The sequence below is a fragment of the Mya arenaria genome, chromosome 13 (genome assembly GCF_026914265.1).
Source record: "Mya arenaria isolate MELC-2E11 chromosome 13, ASM2691426v1".
NCBI lineage: Eukaryota > Metazoa > Mollusca > Bivalvia > Myida > Myidae > Mya > Mya arenaria.
In genome coordinates, this window is record NC_069134.1 from 38,654,626 (window position 1) to 38,677,014 (window position 22,389).

General features: G+C 33.6%; 1 protein-coding gene across 2 annotated transcripts; it reads right to left on the bottom strand.

Moving 5' to 3' along the window:
* Positions 1–1,713: 1,713 nt before the first annotated feature.
* Positions 1,714–22,054, bottom strand: LOC128214731 (ovochymase-2-like). Of its 2 annotated transcripts, XM_052921354.1 has the most exons (8): positions 21,911–22,042; positions 12,383–12,463; positions 10,167–10,500; positions 7,834–7,930; positions 6,394–6,505; positions 4,564–4,635; positions 2,974–3,125; positions 1,714–1,951 (listed from the first exon to the last, which is right to left on the bottom strand). In XM_052921354.1, the coding sequence occupies exons 2-8, from the start codon at positions 12,414–12,416 to the stop codon at positions 1,781–1,783; spliced, it is 972 nt and encodes a 323-aa protein (XP_052777314.1). In that variant the 5' UTR covers positions 12,417–12,463; positions 21,911–22,042; the 3' UTR covers positions 1,714–1,780. The 2 variants fall into 2 exon arrangements, with proteins under 2 accessions (XP_052777314.1, XP_052777316.1); XM_052921356.1 differs by lacking the exon at positions 12,383–12,463 and having other exon boundaries at positions 21,911–22,054.
* Between the last annotated feature and the right edge of the window lie 335 nt (positions 22,055–22,389).

Consider the following 22,389-nt stretch of genomic DNA (forward strand, 5'->3'; position numbering starts at 1 on the left):
GCCATTTGGATTTTTGATTTGGCTCTCGTAATCGGTTGAGTAATTCAACAGCCTATTAACAATATACATTTGAAAAACAACAACACTTTTTCGTGGCGAGCTAATGGTCAAACCAAGTTTGTAAAACTTCTTATCTTATAGCTGATATTGCATTGTAGTAATGGCGGTATGGGTATAATAACAGCAACATTATGGAATTGTAAAATAAGGTCAAGTTTATTCATGAATACGGCATCTGGTTGATGTTTATTACATATTACGAGCTCGCCAATAACGAGCTCATATGTTTTGTAGTTATTGCTTTAAGTTTCAGTGTTAATTTGAGGTATTATATTGAAAAACAAAGTTAGCATCTTTTTTAAGTTTATACTGAGTCTGCCATATACAATACGTCTTAAAGGGACTCGCTCATGTTTTTGGACCAGACGTTTGTTAACGGTAATGCATCTAAACACACTGACATTATTATTATTATTCTCTTCGTTACCAAAATTTCAGAAAGAAAACACAATTAAAGTATAAAAATATCGGGTGTTATGGAAAGCAAACCAACGCCGGTACAGTCAAGAAAAAAGGAAACCTAGCCATAGAACTGCTCGCCCACACGGACTCTTTCATGAGCTAGTGGATAATTTAATCTTCCTCAGTATATTAGTTTTAACATTCTCTTGATTTTTTGCCACACTTTATTGCGTCCGAAAAGGTGCATTTAGCATAACATGGGCGAAACCCTTTAAAATAATTCAATTCAAAATTGGTTCCTGTGAAATACATCTGAATGAATGGGAAGAACTTAGGCCACGCTCACTCTTATCCAAGCTTTCTTTACGGCATTTGCTATTATTGCATACTGGACGTGTGTGTCCGGTCATGTGACCAGTGCTGGAGTCATGCGCAACGACGCGCCACTTTTAATTTCTTTTATTGTATGGTTTATGAAAAACGTATTATGTTAATTTAATAAAGAGCAATCAAATATATAAATATGCAAGACTTTTAATTAAAATTGAAAATTAAAAACCGTAAAAAAGAGATTTTTAGAGGAACTATTTGACGTTTAAAATTACTGCGCTTTATGACGTCAGTAAACAACGTCGCACACGCTTTTTGGTGAAATGAACAAAAGTGCGTTTTCAACGTCAACCTTTCCATCCACAAATTTGAATTTTTAGATATACAAGAAAAAAACATCAATCATATTTTTTTCCGGTCCGGATAGAAAAATCTGATCGAGGGCATGCGCGTAAGCCGGTAATGAGATTTGCCGAGGAAACACATCCTAGATACTTATATTACATTGCTTCATTTCACATGAAGATGTCGGTCCAAAACTGTCATTTGATTTTAGATCAATTTTATTTAATGATTCTTTCTTCAAGGTGGCAGCAACGGGCAACTGATATGCCCTACCTTATTTTGACGCCGATTGGTAAGTAAGGTACCGATCGGCTTGATAGATTTCATGCTGCGTCATGTTAATGTTGCAGATTTCAAATTTGATTTTTGTAATACAACAAATAAAAACTTAAGTGTCGTTAAGGAGGCTGGTTGGAGTATCTCTTAGATGGAAATAAAATGCAAGATTAAGAAGCTATTTTCGCCGATTTCGAATTTGATTTTATAATATATACAACTGAAATAAACATGTCTCACTTAAAGACAATTGCAGGAATAAGAAATACGTAAACTTTTGAATATATTCCAATCATTTTATTTATTTCCCACAAATAATTGTAACTGACAAAGCAAATAATTGCTACTGCTTAAGAGCGCTACTGGGCTATAACTTGCGGAGCAACTCTAGCACCAGTTTGTACTTTCGATTAATTTTCCGCGTTCGAAAGTAGACTGAAAGTCCCGTCTCACAATTCCGTGTCCCGTAGGAGATAATGCCGATCTGCACAGAGCTTCCATCAGACCGATCACACATCAGCGGTCCACCACGATCCATCTAAACAGAAACAAATTATTTATAAAAAACTATTATACTTATCCAGATATGTGTTACTTTTTCCTCTCTATATCATGCAACAGACACAAAGGTGCACACTAGAAAGAAAAGTTTACTCTTTCCTTGTGTTATTTTTGGTGTGTTCATGTTAAGTTTTCAGGGCTCATGTTGCATGTAATGTTGCATGTAATGTTTTTAGGGCTCATGTTGCATGTAATGATTTTAGGGCTCATGTTGCATGTCATGTTTTAGGGCTCATGTTGCATGTTATGTTTTAGGGCTCATGGTGCATGTAATGTGTTTAGGGCTTATGTTGCATGGAATGTTTTTATGGCTCATGTTGCATGTAATGATTTTAGGCCTTATGTTGCATGAATTCTTTAGGGCTCATGTTGCATGTAATGTTTTTTAGGGCTCATGTTGCATGTAATGATTTTAGGCCTTATGTTGCATGTAATTCTTTAGGGCTTATGTTGCATGTAATGTTTTTAGGGCACAGGTTGCATGTAGTGTTTTTGGTTCATGTTGCATGCTATGTTTTAGGGCTTATGTTGCATGTCATGTTTTAGGGCTTATATTACATGTAATGTTTTTAGGGCTTAGGTTGCATGTAATGTTTTAGGGCTCATGATGTATGTTATGTTTTAGGGCTCATGTTGCATGTAATGTTTTAGTGCTTATGTTGCATGTAATGTTTTTAGGGTTCATGATGCATGTAATGTTTTTAGGGTTCATGTTGCATGTAATGTTTTAGAGCTCATGTTGCATGCTATGCTTTTAGGGCTTATGTTGCATGTAATGTTTTTAGGGCTCGTGTTGCATGTAATGTTTTAGGGCTCATGGTGTAATGGAAGTTTAATAAGTTTACACATGTTGTTTAAGTTAAACACGTATCATGTATTCCTTACCGAAATAATTATAATGTATCTATAATTCAGATCAACTGAAGTGATCTTACGTGTTATATACACCACAGCAAGGTGCTTGACCTTTAATCAAAGCAATAATTTACTTCGACTTACGTCACAGATACCAGAGCCAGGGGTTATTGAGCAATAATAGTTTCGAGACCAGACCCTTTCTGTGATTGAGTTCCACAGGTATCCGGAACACACTCTTTCCCACTTCACTTGAACCGGAAGTTCTTGCAGGCGTATTGCATTTACATCCGGGTCTTGAAAGATAATACAATTCCTTTGTAGTAAGTATTTTTTAGAATCGGATAACTTAGCAAACAGATTAGCTGAAAGCCCCCGTTCATTGAATGTACAAATGTGTGCACGAATGGTTGAGTATATGCAATCGGAACACCATTTTCCATCAAAATCAACCTCGGATGTTTATGCCAGTACATCAGTATAAGTAGTTTGTAGAATTCATGGTATTAATAATAATAAAAAAATGAAGTGTTAAAACGTGAAATTTGTATTATTAATTTTAAATTGTGGCCTAGAGGTTAGGGCGTCCGCCTTCGGTTCGGAGAACCTAGCTAACCCAGCAGCAAGTTAAACAATGAGAACCTATTGCCGATGAATCGGGAGTAAAGACATGCGAGTGTCCCCTTAATCATTGAGACGGGGAAACACTATCATAAAAGTACAATTTTCATTTTTATGTTGTGATATTATGCCTATTAAACGCAAGCAAAGATATCACAAAAACACACCAGTTTTTGCATATATTTGATAGATGGACACAACTTCTTTTGTGTTTGTATGCAAACGGAATTGTAACAAAACTCTGATAAATTTTTCTTTTGCGAGAAGCCGAAAAATACATTCGGTTCGGATTACCCGACCCTACCTACGAAGTAGGCGCCGACCCTACCGTTTTTATAGTCAGTTTGTAAAAAAAGAGAAAAACGTTTGTATTAATATGTAGTTTAAAACCTTGAACGCTTTATACAGAAGATTACTTTAACACCATTCTCCAATGATGACAATAACATTCTTTAATGAAGCCTAATAATAACAAAAAAATCCTGCATACCCTACCTATTTCTTTGAAAAGAATGTAACCCTATTCCGGGCTTAACAAACCAATTTTAGGCCAAAGATAAAATGAAGTTTTCAAACGTTTACTTTCTTCCCAGTATTGTCTTGTGGAAGAGCATTAATACTCAGTGTGTGTATGCTACTTGATATATTGTGTCATAACTGCTACGTTGGGGGCAATATTTTGCTTTAATGAAGACTTTAAACAAAGATAACTTACTATTTCTTCACCATTCTAAATTAAACAATGCGCAGTCTATGTCCCTTACAGAGCCCCACCTTCAGGCTTCTACCATAGTTGGATTGAGAATGAAATGAAAACGCTTCGGCAAACCTTTTCATTAAACCGCCGCCTCATGGATCACTTTCAAAACATCAGTCTGGATAACGGTTTGTCGAAGTGTTTGAGGAAACTAATCACCTAATCAAACTCCGGTAATAAAAGGCGAGGCTCTTTAAGCGGCATATACTGCACTTTGCTTAATTTAAAATAGTTAAGAAATGGAAAAATTATCTTTGATTTAAGTCTTCATTTTAAGCAAAATGTTGCCTTCCGACGTAGCATATTAAAAATATGACGTAATTTATCACGTGGTATACACACACTGATATTCATACCTTGAGATACCAGGCCAAATCCAACAGCGTAGCAAGTGTCGCCATTCTTCAAGGCCTTCTCCTCCGCAAATCCTTCAACATTAGAAGTGGATTGGCAATCAATAAATTGTCTTATAAGTAAGTATTGCATTATTCATATAATGATAAGTAATGTCTCATTTGAATATCAAGATGAAAGATTAATAAAAATGGGATGATTGTTTATTTCAGTGATAGATCGTAATATATTTCACCTCGTGAGTACCAAAACTTATATTTCACGAGTCGCGTAGAAACTAAAATTAAAGTTGCACTCTTACTCCCGAATAAGATTTACCACCATCGATAATATGGTTTTAATATTCCAAAAAGGATGAATAAATATCAAAAACAATGCTTCTTTTGAAGGATTTCGAGTTTAATTTGAAAGAAATGAGCATAAAACACGGTATTTCTACCGTCCGAGACTATAGTAGACCACAGTAAATCTTTTAGCATTCACCAATCATTAAATATTTTTGCGCTTTCTACTATTAAATTAAATTAAGTTATCCAGAATGATAAATTTCACACCATTGGTTTCATTTATAATGCATCGAAATTATAACACATTCAGAAACAGAGGCTGGTGAATGGACACAAAATAAAATGGTTGATGGACCATTTATTTTCGTAGACACAGACTATGACCTTAAACATTTTGGGGTTCTATATTATTTTCGCATGCTGTTTCGCTTTGCTCTCGCTTATGGCTTGTTCCCATTACAAACTGAATTGTGTGTTCAAAAGATAATGTTATACCCAGTCAAATCTAGCACACCGGGTAGGTATTTTTGGTGGATTTATCCGTGCTGGAAACTTCCATCTGGCACATCTAGATGAGTCACGCGCTGTGACGTAATACTTTTTATTTCTTTTATTATACACCTTATGTAACCATAAGTATGGGATTTCAATAGATAAGTTCCATAAACATTAACATTACAAAAACATACTTTTAGAACTAAACAGAATAACCCTTAAAAGACTTGATTTTGAAGGAACTTCTTGAAATATGCAGTGAATAAAATTTACTGCGCGTCATGACGTCAGTAAACATCATCGCGCGCGCTTTTTGGTAACATGTACAAAAAGGCAATTTTCTATGTAATGTTTTACACATAATGTTTAATAAGGTATGGTAGAAAAATAAATCTGTCATGTGTGTCCGGTCCGGATAGAAAAATCCGACCCTCGGGCACGCTGCGTAGCCGGTAACTCGGAAAACCTCGTTACCTGGCAACGCAGATGCCCTTGGTTCGGATTTTTGCTATCCGGACCGTAAGCACATGACAGATATTTTCAATCTAGATATTAAAATTCTTGAAAACAGAGTGGGTTCCAAGAGATCCGGGTGCGAGACCTATTGGTTATTAAACGTCTTGGTGTAAAGCACCTATATACGGGGTACATTGTTCACAAACAATTTCGAACACTAAACTTGGTAAAATGGTAATAAGTATGGAGTATACAGTCGAACCCCGTTGGCTCGAACTCCCAGGGACCGGCGAAAATACTTCGAGCGTCAGAAAATTCGAGCCAAGCGGGATCATTAACCATCAGTATAAAAAAATCGGTCCTCTCAATCAAGTTCCAGCCAACAAGGTATTCAAGCCAAGCGAGATCGAGGCAACGGGTTTTGACTGTACCAGAATACAACGGTTATGCGACGCATATATACTAATACGTACGAACAAACTTTAATAGTTTTAATTGCGAAATTTGGCATTATCTCACTCGACATTGGTCACACCAAATATCACACTATCAGACTGATGATTGAGCTGATTAAACAGATAATATTTATTATACCTAGTGAGGGGAGTTCTACTGGTTGAACATAGCTACCAAACGTTATGTTAGAGTACAGTATCCAAAAGATGGCATCCTCCGACATCATTTTGTCCGTCCGATTATAGTTTGTCTGAAATGCAAACATAAATCACCGGGCCCCAATTTCTCGAAACTTCTTAAGCTTAACAGGCTTAAGTCGCCTATTTCAATTAGCCAAAATACATAGTGAAAATGGGTTTTGATAATTCAAAAATAGTTTATTCTGATAATCATACAGATTATTCCTACATAATTTCTTAAAATTCTTGTAGAAGTAAATTTAAGACATTTTATAGAACAACAAATATAGTGAGATTAGCTTAATCCTGTTATAAGGGACTTAAGAACTACTACTACAACTACTACTACAACTACTACTACAACTACTACTACTACTACTACTACTACTACTACTACTACTACTACTACTACTACTACTACTACTACTACTACTACTACTACTACTACTACTACTACTACTACTACTACTACTACTACTACTACTACTACTACTACTACTACTACTACTACTACTACTACTACTACTACTACTACTACTACTACTACTAGTACTACTACTACTACTACTACTACTACTACTACTACTACTACTACTACTACTACTACTACTACTACTACTACTACTACTACTACTACTACTACTACTACTACTACTACTACTACTACTACTACTACTACTACTACTACTACTACTACTACTACTACTACTATTATTACTACTACTACTACTACTACTACTACTACTACTACTACTACTACTACTACTATTACTACTACTACTACTACTACTACTACTACTACTACTACTATTATTACTACTACTACTACTACTACTACTACTACTACTACTACTACTACTACTACTACTACTACTACTTCTACTACTACTACTTCTACTACTACTACTACTACTACTACTACTGCTACTATTACTACTACTACTACTATTACTACTCCTGAAAATAAGAATGATATAACAATTGTACTGACAACTGCTTCTCTTACTACCACTCTACTACCACTACCAATACCACTACCAATATCAGTTCCACAACCATTGCCACTACCAGTTCTACTACCACTTCCACTACCACTTCTACTACCACTATCAGTTCCACTACTACTGCCACTATTAGTTCCGCAACCACTGCCACTACCAACTCTACTACCACTACCACTACAACTCTCAGTTCCACCACCACTGCCACTACCAGTTCTACTACCACTAGCACTACCATTACCACTACCACTACCACTATCAGTTCCACCATCACTGCCACTACTACTACCTGTACAAAAACGATTTAAAGAACAAAATAGTATCTTAAAAGTGTTAATGGTAATTGAAAAAACGGCAACATTAATGCATACAGCTGTGTTTGAAATACTTTTACTTACATAATAACCACCATATACTGGCAGTGTCTGCTCCTCCGGTTCAACTACATCTGGATCGAAGTCACCAACAACAATTGTATATATAGTGTTGAATGAGCTACGGAAAAATGAAAATAAGTATATAAAACACAACGGAATTACGAAAACCGGTACATTATTGTATCAGATATAGTCTGAAAGGAGCTTGATATAGGTCGATTCCCAAAGGGTTTTATTTTTATTTTTTTTATTTCAATGCATTATTGATTAACTCAGTTATTAATTGAATAATCAAAACATAAACAGTGAATAATCAAAACATAAACAGAGTTTAACATATTTTATTAATCAACTATTACGTATTTGACGAGATACAGAGACAATTGCTGTACCAATACCGGACAATTGAAGACAATGTAAGACAGAACTCGCTCAATATCGACCAAACTCGGCCAATATCAATCAAACTCGCCAAATATGAGTTTCCTTCGTTTTGATTGGCTACAAAACTCGCCTGATATAGGATTTGAGAAATGGGCCATTTTCATTGGCTGTCGAAACTCGCTTAATATGAAAAATATGCTGGCAAGTATTTTTAAAGGTAGCCATTTTGTTTTCCGTTTTCCGACTGTTTTGAAATTGTTGTGCTTTGTATAATTCTATGTGGAATACTTGAACCTAGTAAATACTTGAACCACGTTGTATGGTACGTTTTAGCAAACGATTTACGAAATTAAACGAAAAGACATTCTTCCTTACACTACACAGTGCTTTATTCACAAGTATGAGCAATGTCACTTTAAGGATGCATGTCAAAATCAGAGTCGAGTCTAGAAAACAGACTGACACCATGAATGGATAAGGGCTGAATACGGCTTCAATGTGAACTAAAGGTAAGTTATAAGAATGTCTTGAACTGATATGGTAATAGTTAATTAATAAAATACTTATTAATTAGGCGATTTCATATTGGCCCAGTTATTAATCCTCCCTATCGGGCTCAGGCAAATACAGCTAACCTCGGACAAATTTATATTATGTGTGCATGAAGAAATGTTTGCAAGATTTTGACGCTGTTCTAACTGAGCGCATAACTACGGAATGTCGTTAGGGCCATCGCCTATGAACGTGTGGATCTGAAACGCGAAACTCGATCGTACGATAATGAAAACGCGAAATCACAAACTACGATGGTGAAAACGCGACAGTACGATGATGAAAAAGCGACAGTACGATAGCGAAAACGCGATAATACGACAGTACGATGACGATAATGCGATAAACAATCGTGTTTTCGCCATCGTACTTTTGCGTTTTCACCATCGTACTATCGTACTGTCGCGTTTTTCATCATCTTACTATCGAGTATCGCGTTTCAGATCCACACGTTCATATGCGATGGCCTTATTGGCATTCAGTACATAACTAGCAATAAAAAGTTTTTGATATTTTATTATTAATTATCCTTGGATATATGGAAAATACTGGTTATATAATAATGTAAAACATAAATTAATTAACAACCTATATCCATGAATATACCAAGCTGACCCTAGAAATGCTATTGGTTCCTATTCACAATGACGAACCTTCTTATCAACCATCAAATTACTCTAGAACCACTTGCAAGCAGCAACTATCTAAATAACCGTTCGGAGCTCCTCGGCCATTTTTATTGAAACCAACCTCGAATGTATGCCGGTACATCAGTTGAAGTATTTCGCTAAATTTAGTGTTTTAGTGTTGTATTTATTGATCTTACATAATATATTGATTGCCAATGAAGTGCATTATTGCAACATAATTAAGCTTCCCAAGAGTTAAGTCATAAAGTTTAATTGCTAGATATAATTACTACGCGATTTACTTGCAGCGGACTTAAACATACCGCTTTTTGAGTATGTAAACCGTCCGAATACATTCGAGGTTGTTTTCGATAAAAATGGCCGAGGAGCTCCAAATGCTAAACAATTTGGCATTTTAATCAGGTTAACGATTAAGGGCCATCTTGACCCTCTTGTTTTGTATTCTCAGTAGCATGTAAATATTTTCACACGATAAAACCAAAAAAGTTTTCGATAAAAATGGCCGAGGAGCTCCGAATGCTAAATAATCTCTGACTTGTTGGGCATTTTAATCAGGTTAACGATTAAGGGCCATCTTGACCCTCTTGTTCTGTATTCTCATTAGCATGTAAATATTTTCACACGATCAAACTAAAAACGTATTCTGCCGCGTCTTTGATGCCTTGCACAGAAACATCTTAAAGCTCTCATTACCTTCAAGATGACATAAAACTAGTATTATTGATTGGATGATGTTTATTTCGGTTATTTAAACACATATGAACTTACGGTTCAGCAGAAAAGATACAGTCGGTAGATGACAGGAAAACTCTTTGATGAAGAATTGTTCCACCGCAAACGAATGTATCGTTCATATATAATTTTCCATAATAAGGGTGTTTCCCGGACGACGCATTTCTCCCACCTACAATATACTTAGTGGCGTCACGTTTTGTACGAAGGATCTCGCCAAAGTCGTTCACATCTAGATCTGCACGGTTCTGGCCAATCAGTGAATTCTGGATTCCAGCAAGGTCTAAGTTCAGTTTTTCCATGTCCAAATCATTTCCAAACCGGCCTACAGCGTGTAGAACTCCACATGTGTATGAAAATGCGGAGGCAACTGAAAAAGGCAACAGAGAAAAAAAGTGATTTTTACTTTTCAATCTGATTTAGAATTTAAAGACATCTTCGATCCAACGCTTCTCGCAACCACCAATGAATGACGAATTAAACAATATATCCAGATGTGTAACACTACGATTTCTGAAGCAAATATAATTCATGAAAACAGTACACCCGTTATGATTATAAATCCATGAAATTTGATAAAAACTATCCAAAAAGGAACGAAAAGGTATTTAGAAAATATTGTTTATATAACTAAAATGCACGCTCATGGTAGCAGAGATCCTTTTTGCTTGTCAGGGGAAATCACAGAGTTTCAACTCAGTTGAGTAAATTGAGTAAAATGGAATTTAAACTCAAGTTAAAGCTTTTGCTGAAGAAATACTCAAACTTTAGCCTGTCGATAACATCAATTAAACCGACCTCAATCATCAGCGATTTGGCATACAGTTAGTCGTGTCACCAGGAACTAAGTTTTGAGGAGGCGGGCTCATACTCCCGCAAAGTACTCTTAACATGTAACACTTCAAATTTAACTGTGTTTACATGATAAAGTCAAGTTTCATTTGATTTGTTTCACGTTATTTGTTTTGAAAATATCAGTGCTTCTAAGTTTAATAAGTCATCATGGTCATCTCAGTAGAAATTAAGTCTTACGACTGTGATACTATTACCTTATTGTATTCTGTGTTCATCAATCTACATTACCTTTCTCAGGAAATGACAGACACTTGTTATTTACAATGTGAGCCCCTTAAAGTGTTTTTTTTATTCGATTGTTATTGCCTGTGAACAGAATTGTAAAAATAACATTCGGTTGTCCGGTTAGCGCAGTGGTTAGCGCACTCGCTTCTCACCAAGGCGACCCGGGTTCGATTCCCGGCTTGGGCGCATGTGAGTTTGGTTTGTGGTCACCAAGCCGAACAAGTGGGTTTTCTCAGGGTTCTCCGCTTTCCCCCACAACACAAGACCACACTCTCGCGTACAATCGTGCCAACGAGAGTGTTTAATATAATATTGAATTAAATAATAACTTGTCACAATCGTTGTTAAATAAATAATGTTAAACTAAAAATACCAAAATCCGGCTTGTCGCGCTTTCAGTCTTTCGCTGCTTTGATCGCTTTGATTTTAAATACTTGAGTTAAGGATGAAATCAGCCTTTGATACCTTTTTGTAAAAAAATAAATTATAATTGTGAAAAGTGAAGAAAATACAATACCGTTTTTTTCTGATTGTACTAATGCCAAACTATTTTATTCCGTACTCTCCGACATTGATATTCTTAAATGTTTCCCTGAGTTCAATTTTATTTGCTGATTTACATGTGACTCAAACTGTACCTGATTACTTTAAGACACATATACATTTTTTCTTTCACCCAATGATTATATAATATATATTATAAATTTCATGGACCTTCATGTTTTTCCATTAAAATATCAATACATTTGTTTAGTTCCATTGCTACATTAACATGTATGAAGTATTTTGAAACATTTTTGAAAGCACGTATCCGTAAAAAGACAACCACATTAGTAAACGCAACTGATTGCTACAGAAAAAGATGAACTTTATAAGCGTTAAGCTTCCGACTAAATTGTTAAATATTAAAAATGAAATTAATGTTGTCACTTGTATATTTTCATGAAATAAATATGTTTATACCCACAAAATGCAATCATAGAACACCATCTGGAATTAAGATAAATATTGGTGCCAGACAAAATCAATAGTTTAAACAAGTGGTTATCGTAAATAAATAATTAGCTGTGAGTAAGTCCCTTTTCTCACATAAAGTCAGGTTATACGTTATCATATAAAGTTTTAAAATAAAATTACGAATAAATAAGTAGATATAAAATACGTAAACTTACTGATGACAATTCCAATCACAGCAGAGGACGACATTCTTGGCAGAGACTACCAGACGAATACCTTGTAGCTATGAGGATAGGCTTTATATAGAAGAATCAAGATTTATATCTTGTAATTCAATTTCAATATAAATTGTTCTTAAGGCAAAATGGTTTACATCGGCCAATGGTAACTTGTTTTGGAATCTTTACATTTTAATTATATGTTGATTTGCTGTTTGAAAATTATCATTGGCCGTATCAATTCAATTAAAATATAAATTGTTTTTTTTACCCATAAGGCAAATTGATAAGTCATACAGCGGACACTTCTGTTCGCTTAAATTTCAAATGAATGTTGTTAGGCTGTTTGAAATTAAAATATTTATTTATGCAGCTGAACATGAGACGTGTTTTATTCTTCGAAAGCGGTATCAGAATACTAATGCAATAGAATCCCGTTGGCCTTAACTCGCCTGCATGCATGTTGAACAACAACTAAAATAATTAACAAACATTTCACTTTTCTGTATGTACTTCCTTTTTAAAGATTCTTTACGGAATGTGATTTTATTCTGTGAAATATAACACAAAATACATATTTGTAATAAGCCGATATGACCCGTGAAATACATAGAATGAAAGTTCAAATGAGAATTAAAAAAACAGGCCTGGAATAGTGATGTTTTTAATTCCTCCAAATGTACCAATTACAGAATTTATAGAATTGAATTGCCCATATTTTGTTAATGATAGGAAAAGATATTTATCTTATGTTATCATGCATAATACTTATATATTTACTTTCAAAAATGTTATATGTGAAAATGATCCTTTGAAGCTGAATAACCTGAGGAAATTTGTCAAAATTAAGCTTTTAAAACCCCACCTGGCAACCCTTAACTATAATTACTTTATTTTTACTAATTATAACATCCACTGTCCTTATAAATAGTTCTATCTGTGTATGTACTCAAACTATTTATATTTGTAAATACTTGGTACTACATTACTAATCGTACAGCCCGGTTAATATATATTATTGTTCTTTTACATGCTTATATACAAGATTTTGTATTATCCTCAGAACACATATTTGTATTTATAATTATGTGATGAGAGTAAAATAAAGCTGTGAAAAAACTGTCAAGAAATGGCATATATAAAAGTTGATAATATTTACAAGACATTAACAAGTCCACCTCTGCAGTAGTTAGCTCAAAATGGTACGTCAAAATATATGTCGATGACAACAGTCTGTTTCTTTGTTGTCGAAAGTGGATCGACATATATGATTTGAAGTTACCTTCATTGATTAGGATGGACTTAAACCCATGATCATTCAATAATTCAAAGACATGAAATATGCGTTTTAAACTGTTATATCAATAACACGTAAATAAGTTCGTTTGAAGTGGAAAACAGGGACAAAAAAAAATAATTGTTTGTTTAGGGTAACCTTCCAAAATTTTCTAGGTAGGGTAGGTAGGGATATATTTTTTTCTTTCATGCTTTACGATGAAATATGGGGTTTTAACAGTGAAATAACAACAGTGAAAATATCAATTTGATATTTTCACTGCAGAATAAGGAGTGAAAATATCAATTTTCAGAACTACTTTTAAAATCCTTTGTTGTTACATGTACTTGCCTTGGTCAAAACAGAACACTGGACTTCAGTAAATTATGTCAAAAAAGGTTAAAAAAAATAAAGAAATATTTTATAAATTTAAATAAATATATAATTGGAAATTAACAACTTACTGTTTATTACCGGTTATCCCGTTTATCAAACATTTTACTGATCTTTGAAGCTGAATGAATGTTCGAACATTTGCTTTCATTCCAAACAAATTACAGACAAAAACAACTGTTCGAACATAAATAAATTTTTTGGCATCTATCAAATGTATTTTGAACTGTTAACCGTTGTAGTACGTAAAATGAGCTTCCTGGAGAATTCACACAACAATTTACAGATAGATCCGATATTTTTTACCCCACCCACATCTCAAAATGTGTCAACAAACTAGCGTGGCATTTACTCTTCTGGAAAACAAACATTTTAAAGCGAAACAGACTGGTCTCTGACAGTAAGATGACTGTATATTAACTTACTATAAAAACACGCGTACATGCAGTCTTAAACAAAGAAGAATGGTTAAAATCCAATGAGTATCCACATTTGTTTTGCTAACACATTTGACCTTCCAAATTTTCATTCTATAAATAGCGGCGTAGTAATTTGGTTAAAATAAAAAGTGTTTTCATTATTTTTTGGAACATTTGTGCACTAATAATACTTCATTTTTTACTGTTCATAAAGCTTTGCAATAAAAAACGGGCGAATATTAAGCTATAAGAATGAATAGCAGAGAACTATTTCTCAGCAAACCGAAAGTAAAAATGTTGACAGCTATAATTATGCATGAGGGGCGCCCCACGGGTAGCGGCGTAAAGCCCACCCTTTTCAAAAAAGGGGGTAATTCAGAAATAAATAAAAAAACAAATAAAACTCCGAAAATAAGCATAAAAGAAACAGAAAATTTGTTTATTTCAGTGTAAGATCGTATTTAATTTCACTCGTGATCATAAAAAAAACTACATTTTCACTCGTGGCTTCGCCACTCGTGAAAATATGTTTTTCTATGACACTCGTGAAATAAAATACGATCTTACACTGAAATAAACAAATATCCTCTATATCTTCTTTTTTTTCAAAATCTGTTGTTTTTAGAGTGTTTTCTTGCACATGGCAGTCTTTCCTACATTACTGTCATTGCCTGACTTTGTTTTATCATATAAACAATAATTCTGATTAAATTCTGCATTTATCCGCCCTTCGTAACTCTCTATTCGCTAACGAATATTTTTTTTGCTCAGAAACGGAAAAAAATAGTTAGGGTCGGCGCATTTTTATAGGTAGGGTCGGGTAACCCGAAACAGACATATTTTTTTAGGCCTAGTATTGTGGTAACGTTGTGATTGTTTTTAGCGCTCATAACTTGTTTTTGTTTAAACTCTTGGCTACTGCGCTTGTTTCTGTAGTTTTTCACATAAATATTGTAGAAAAACGCTAGAATCTCCTTTCTTTTCTTTTGAACTGTCTTGTTCTTTTTCGATCTAAAATAAGGATATGTTTATAAATCGGAACAATGATATGACATGTTGGTTATAAATATTTTTTCATACGTTTTAATTTAAAACTTTGGGATTCATATGGCACAAATGTATGTACATACATTTCAGTTGAAAGACTAATGTTTTATAATAAATATCAATTTACAGGGTAATGATTGCAATTATGAATCTCCGATACTTTTCTTGATAAGATTTGTCCTTTGGCTAGCGTCACAGACATTTTTAATCAACATATCAGTAGAAAGTTGAATCAATGGTCAAGCGGTAAGACACTCGACTGTCATTTCAGGGATTGCATTCCACTCCCAGAGAATAGTAATTAATATCGTTAATTGCATATTATGGTCCATTGATTAAATGAAAGTTGAATTTTAGTTCGAACTGCCTTCGGTGCTTGATAATGAATTTGATAAACGTTGCAAGACAATCCAGTTTATCATTAATTAGAATGTTTATTTAATATAACGGACCAGTAGGCAAGTGGCAAGGCACTCGTCTGACAAAGTGAGCAAATGTAAATACAAGTGAAAAAACAAACAAAAAAGACATAATATATACAGATATAAAAACAATGTGATGCGGTGTATCTGAGTTTGTCGAAGACAGTACTGTACTCAGGCGTGGTTGGAGCAGTGATGGGGTCAATCCCTACCTCCTGACAGTCAACCACACCTATGCCAGGCCACTGCCTCAACAATCACAGAACACGTGCTTATATATAGATAAACTAAATAGATGTAAATTGTAAAAAAAAAAATCTTTGAAAATGAAATACATGTGCATTAAATTTCTTATTGCATTTATGTCGGTACTTGTGTGACAAACAAGAAGATTGAATTATATTGATAATTTAAATAGCTAACTGATATGAATACAAGAGTGTAATGCAAAGTTATACTTTAATTTCAACATATGAACATCAGCCTATTACGAAGCGAAATTGATAAACTAATATATGGTGCGATGATTTCGTATCTACAGTTTATAAAAGTAAATATACTTTATACTTAGATCAGTAGAATTAGTGCATGCATACTTCAGATCGTATTTATGGACTTGAAATAACTGGTTTCAGGTTCGTGTATACCCTGTTTTTTATCAAAGTATTTAAAGGGACTGTGCACCAGATTGGCATTAAATGTTTTTATCTGTAACGCATCTCACTTTTTGATATCATAATTGTAAACAAATACCAAAATGTAACAAAAAATAATCGAGTCGGAGACCGGGTTCGAACCGGTGTCGCCAAAATTGCAGATCGGCGTTGTATCCACTGTGCTACGAAGGCTTACCGTAAACGGTTGGAATATTTAAGCTGTATGCCTAACTTGGTAATATCACGTGATAACATCGACTAGCCAATCACGCATAAGGAATGAAATCTACTAGGTAGACATAACTAGCAATCTTTTTTAATGGAAAAATACGAAAAAAACTGCGAAAATAAATTAATTGTAAACTATGTGGTACTTCAGTTAGTAAGTTTCAATGTATTGTACACATCGATACCAAGTTTATGTCAGTTTTGGACAATTTTTTTTTCGCTATTTCATCATACGGAGTACAGCCCCTTTAAAGTTATGTCACGATTGTTCTTTTCCGTATCATTTATCGTAGCGTATTACACACAGTAAAAGTCGGTAGTTTTCTATATTTAACACAAGTACCATAATTTCAAGTGAGTATCTTATACAAAAGCTTTAAATATGTTTTCAATGTTTAGAAATAGATGGTGATTAGGAATAATTGTCTCCCCTTTTCATTGTACAATTTGAATTGAAACAAAAACTCCTATTTACTAAATAAACAAGAGACAAAAGAGATTCCAAAGTAATTTCAAAAACATGTAAATAGTAGATTTACTCCTTCCTTTAACTTAAAAAAATCTCAACGACCTTTTTATCACTTTTGATCATTTAATTAATTAACTGCCATTCACCTCTTTTATTTGTTTTCAATACATACCAATGTATAACATATTCATTTTAAATGTTATCATTTAACAGGATTTGACCTAATTCCGAAAAAAAATATTGAATTTGAATGATCTTCCTTTCGTTAGATTATATTAAACTAAAGAGATAAGCGATTGAAATAGTGTGATGTTAAAATGAATATAGCAGCCATTAAAAAGGTTCACTCATTTTTTTTTTAAATGTTTACATAAAGTAATAAGTCCTTTTCAAAAAAAAATCAACCCTCATTTCCCAGATTCAACCATTTAACCCCAACCCCCAATTTTGCCAGATCTGTATCCGAAGCTGTCTAGCAGAGGAGAGTAAAATGGTTTACAAAGTACAACTGTGATTCTTTCTTCCTCTTATCTTTATCTTGTCCTTCATACGTGTATAATATGTTCACGAATATGTTCTTTAATTGTTTCGATTACACGTTACAGCATTGTCTTAGCTATCTGCAAAATTTATCCAATTTAGGTATCTAATGTATTTTTTATATTGCGGATGCCTGGTGACCCTAAATAATAATAATAATAATAATAATAATAATAATAATAATAATAATAATAATAATACAAACAAAAATATAAGAATTATAATAATGATAACTTTAGTCGAATAGTTTACGTGTATGTCCACTATATTTGATGTTTACATCAGTGGAAAAAAATGTAGAGGTTTTGACGGTTGTGCCACGAGTTTTACATTCCTTGAGCCGCCCAAGTTAACCTGTTACGTGACCAGCTCTGCTTGCTCTGTGTGGGTAATGGTCGAAATTAAATTGGTAATCAAGAATAAATGCATTAAAAGAAATAAATATTCGATCAACAGTTGTATTCTAAAATCTATAAAGACAACTACCCTAATACACTTAAAGTTGAACTTCGTTTCTAATGTTGAGCATGTGAATATCTTTAATGAAAAAGTAAATATAAAATATATGTCTTCGACACCAAATATAATTATGATTGATAATTCGTTTTTAGTTTAACGATAGTATTCGTATCAGTTGTAAGAACTTAATATGCATACTTCGAACTATTTTGAGAACCATTGGGGCGCTATTTTGCATCTCGTAGTTTCGATTTTCATGTAAGTATTTCTTTGCGGAAACGTCCGATTTGGCGATGAAGAAAAACTACTTAGAGCAGTTTCGCCACGCTCTGATTAAATTTTGATGTCCGGCAATCACACGCTAAAAATTGTTGGTGAAACAAAAAGAAACATATAGGTTTACTTAAATTATTTGTTCTGGATGTCGTGCAGTGGACAGTTTAATTGTGTCAAGCAATATTTTCTAGATATTTTATTATTTAAGGAGAATTGCTATGGTATGTGTTATGCTATGTGTTGTGTTATGCTATGTGTGTTTTTCTAATTCTGTATCGAATAACAACTGAATACAACTTCCATGGTCACCATTAAAGGTGTTTAAATTTATTCATAAATGTAATTATACACGATTGTCTGTGTTTAAACATTAACAGTTGTTGCAATCAAAGAATAGAACTGAGCTTATTAAACTATGACAACTTTTTAAATTTTCGCTTAAAATAAGATCCACTAAAATTAATGCTAGAACTTCATGTAGATATATATTTGTTCATCCTCTGGTTTAAATAGTTTATTACAATTATAATACTTTTTTTTCTCATTTATTTTCTACATCGAATGTTGACATAAAAGGTAAACGAAAATGATATTTTGTAAACATTTCAATGCTTAATACATTTTACAAAAAATAACAAACACATACACACACATACAAACACACACCACACACACACACACACACACACACACACACACACGCAAGCACACCCGCACTCATACATACACACCCACGCCCACACAAAAGAAACTCATGCACGCGCATTTACACACCTTCAGAGTGATATCTCTTTTTCATGAAGATTATTTTTGTATTTTTATAAAAGGTTCTTTTTGGTTAATATTCTTGTGACTACTCATGTCGTTTTTTAGATTAATCATATAAGATATCAAGAACTCTCCATTTTTGTTTGTGGGTCTCATATTTGTCATGATTAAATGCTATTTGTTCTTCTATTTTGATTCTTAGCTTCAGGTACATCAAGTATGCATCAAACGACAATTTTCTACTCATTCTGTTACATTTTGCTGAGTGTATGTAAAATTTCATGAATATAATTAGGAAGTTACAAACATTTGTGTGTGGGTTTGTACCTACTATTCCCAATAGAGCCTCGAGTTTACCTATGTTTATATTTATTGTCGTTGATGCAATAAATTTACACAGTTTGTTCCATAAATCTTGTACTTTACTACATTCCCAATATAAATGTTCAATTGACTCTACATTCGAGTAACAGAATGTGCATAGACAGCAATCGGCAAGTTTAAACTTATAGAGTAGTTTGTTGGTTGGTATTATTCTCATAATAACAAAACTTTATTAAAGGTACTCGCTCATGTTTTTGGAACAAAAATTTGTTTTCCCGGTAATGCATCTGAAAGCATTCCTTTTATCATTAACTTACTCTATGATATTGAAATTGCAGATAAAAATACAGTTATAGGATAAAAAAAGTATTTTGGTTTTAGTGGGGTGCGCACCCACGCCGGTAAAGGCAAGAAAAAAATAGAAAACCTAAACCACAAGGCCACCAGGACTTTAACAAAAAAGGTGGATATTTTGACCTCTTAACAATACATTGATAATATCAATCAACCAATCACGCAACAACAATGCCGGAATTAAGTGACAATTAGCATTGTAAACGCTTATGAAAATTGTGGTCTTCAAAGTCGATATTTAAGCAAATATCAACATTTGCTGAAGGGTCCAAGCTTTTGGTATTTTAGTTCCTGTCGTTTATTTGAGTTGTACTCCTTATGATTTGCCACACTTTATTTCGTAATTCAAAAAAGTTCATTTTACAAACAATGTGCGAGTCCCTTTAATGTGTTTTTTTTTAAATAATCAATGTTGAATTCTTCCATATTACAGTAAAGTTTAAAGCTGCATTCTCACAGATTTACTGTTTTTCCAACTTTTTTATTTTTTTGTTTTTGAATTAGCAAATTTTTGCGTAAATATCTGCAAACCAGTGATGAAAGGCTGCTGACAAAAGATCAGATCGCAGATTTTCGTATTTCCGTTCCAAATTTAATGTTTTATGGCTTAAACCGTTACTAATGAAAAATGCATAAAACATCAATTTTGGAACGGAAATTTGAAATCTGCCATCTGATCTTTTGACAGCAGTTAACATTGCTCCTTCCAAGACACAAAATAAAAAAAGTTGTCAAAACGTTCAATCTGTGAGAGTGCAGCTTTAAGGAAAGCGAGTAAAACCTGGCCTTCCAATCCGAAAGCACTCCAATGAAAACAACCGATATATCACGGATAATAAAAAATAACAACAATTAGGAATAAAACAGGAGTGTTATGCAGCAATTTTTGTTGTATTTTGACTTGTAACAGATTCGCATTCATATCAAGATTATTCATGTCCGAACTGGGTGTGGAAATGTCTCGTAAAATGCGAAGATACTTATCCTTTGATTCCTTATAACCCTAGAGGAAATGAGCTTTGCTAGTATGTGGAAATATTGTCATGTTATCATGATAAGTTGTTGGGTAACCGGTACTTTCGGTAAACAAACTGTCAATCATTAGTGACCTCAGCTTACCAATCTAGGAACAAACACAAGCGCATTGCTAATTAATGTTGTCACTTGATTGCAATTAAAATTAAATTAGTTGCACCATCATTCTTGATTACCAATGTTTAATTGTTTACTTGTTTATTTAAATTTAATTCTGATATTTAAAATAAAATTATTTCTACATTCAATTATAAGTATTCCCTCTTTACAAACTGTCAAACAAAATTTTACCGAAACCTCCGAGACTGTCATATAATAAAATCAGTTTACCGAGTTGGGGATTTACCGAAACCTCCGTAAATCAGTTGTTGTATTATGTCTCATGATGTGATAAACAGCCCAAAAATATGGCTCTGCATCATACATCCTGGTGTCTGTGTGCATCTTGTTTTTTGGACACATCTGGTTCTAAATGTTTCTGTGTATTGGTTACAGGCTTATTGCCAATAAGGCCGTGTTCAACTCAGACAGCTGTTCAAAGAAAAAGGGCTGCACCGGTTATTATTGAAATCTCAATATTCCGATTCATGATAACAGACACAAGAGGGCAAAACAGATTGGGACTAATAAACAACATTGTCAGAATACCCTGATTTTGGGGCAGGCTTAAACTGTGCCTTGAACATAATTTAACCATTCTAAATGTTCACTATTTCCCCACCCACCTATTACGAAATTCACCACATAACAACAAATGATGAAATGTACAACTAAACTGCTAAAACTTACACGAGTAAGATAGAAAATAATACAAACTAGCATAAAACGTAAATACATAACAGAGAATAAGTCTTATTACCTTCAATTCGTTGATAAAGCGATGACAAATAAACAAATTATTTTACGCGCAATCTTCCTTCCAAACGGAATTTTCGTTCTTGGATACTCGGTAGAAACATGTTTAGATCTCGGACGCGTTAAAAGAAATATGTGCTTAGATGTTAAACACTTTGTTGCATTTCTAATCTTAATGTATCTAAGGGACACAATTCTTTATATACTACAGCATATTTCTCTATTGTAGTTATTCATACTGAATACTATGTTTCATATATAGCTATGCCTGTAGTATTGTATTTCACTTGATGCTTGGGTATGAATGAATAAACATGTAACTCCATTTGAGATCTTATGAATCTAACCCATTCCACAGGTTGTTGTAAGAACTAAACCAACAACGCAACATGGTGTCAGCAGTTGGTGAACTGATTCTTATGGATTAAATTGAAATTAAATGGAATAATTAAATTGTAAGTGTGAAACTCATTCTAACAAAAT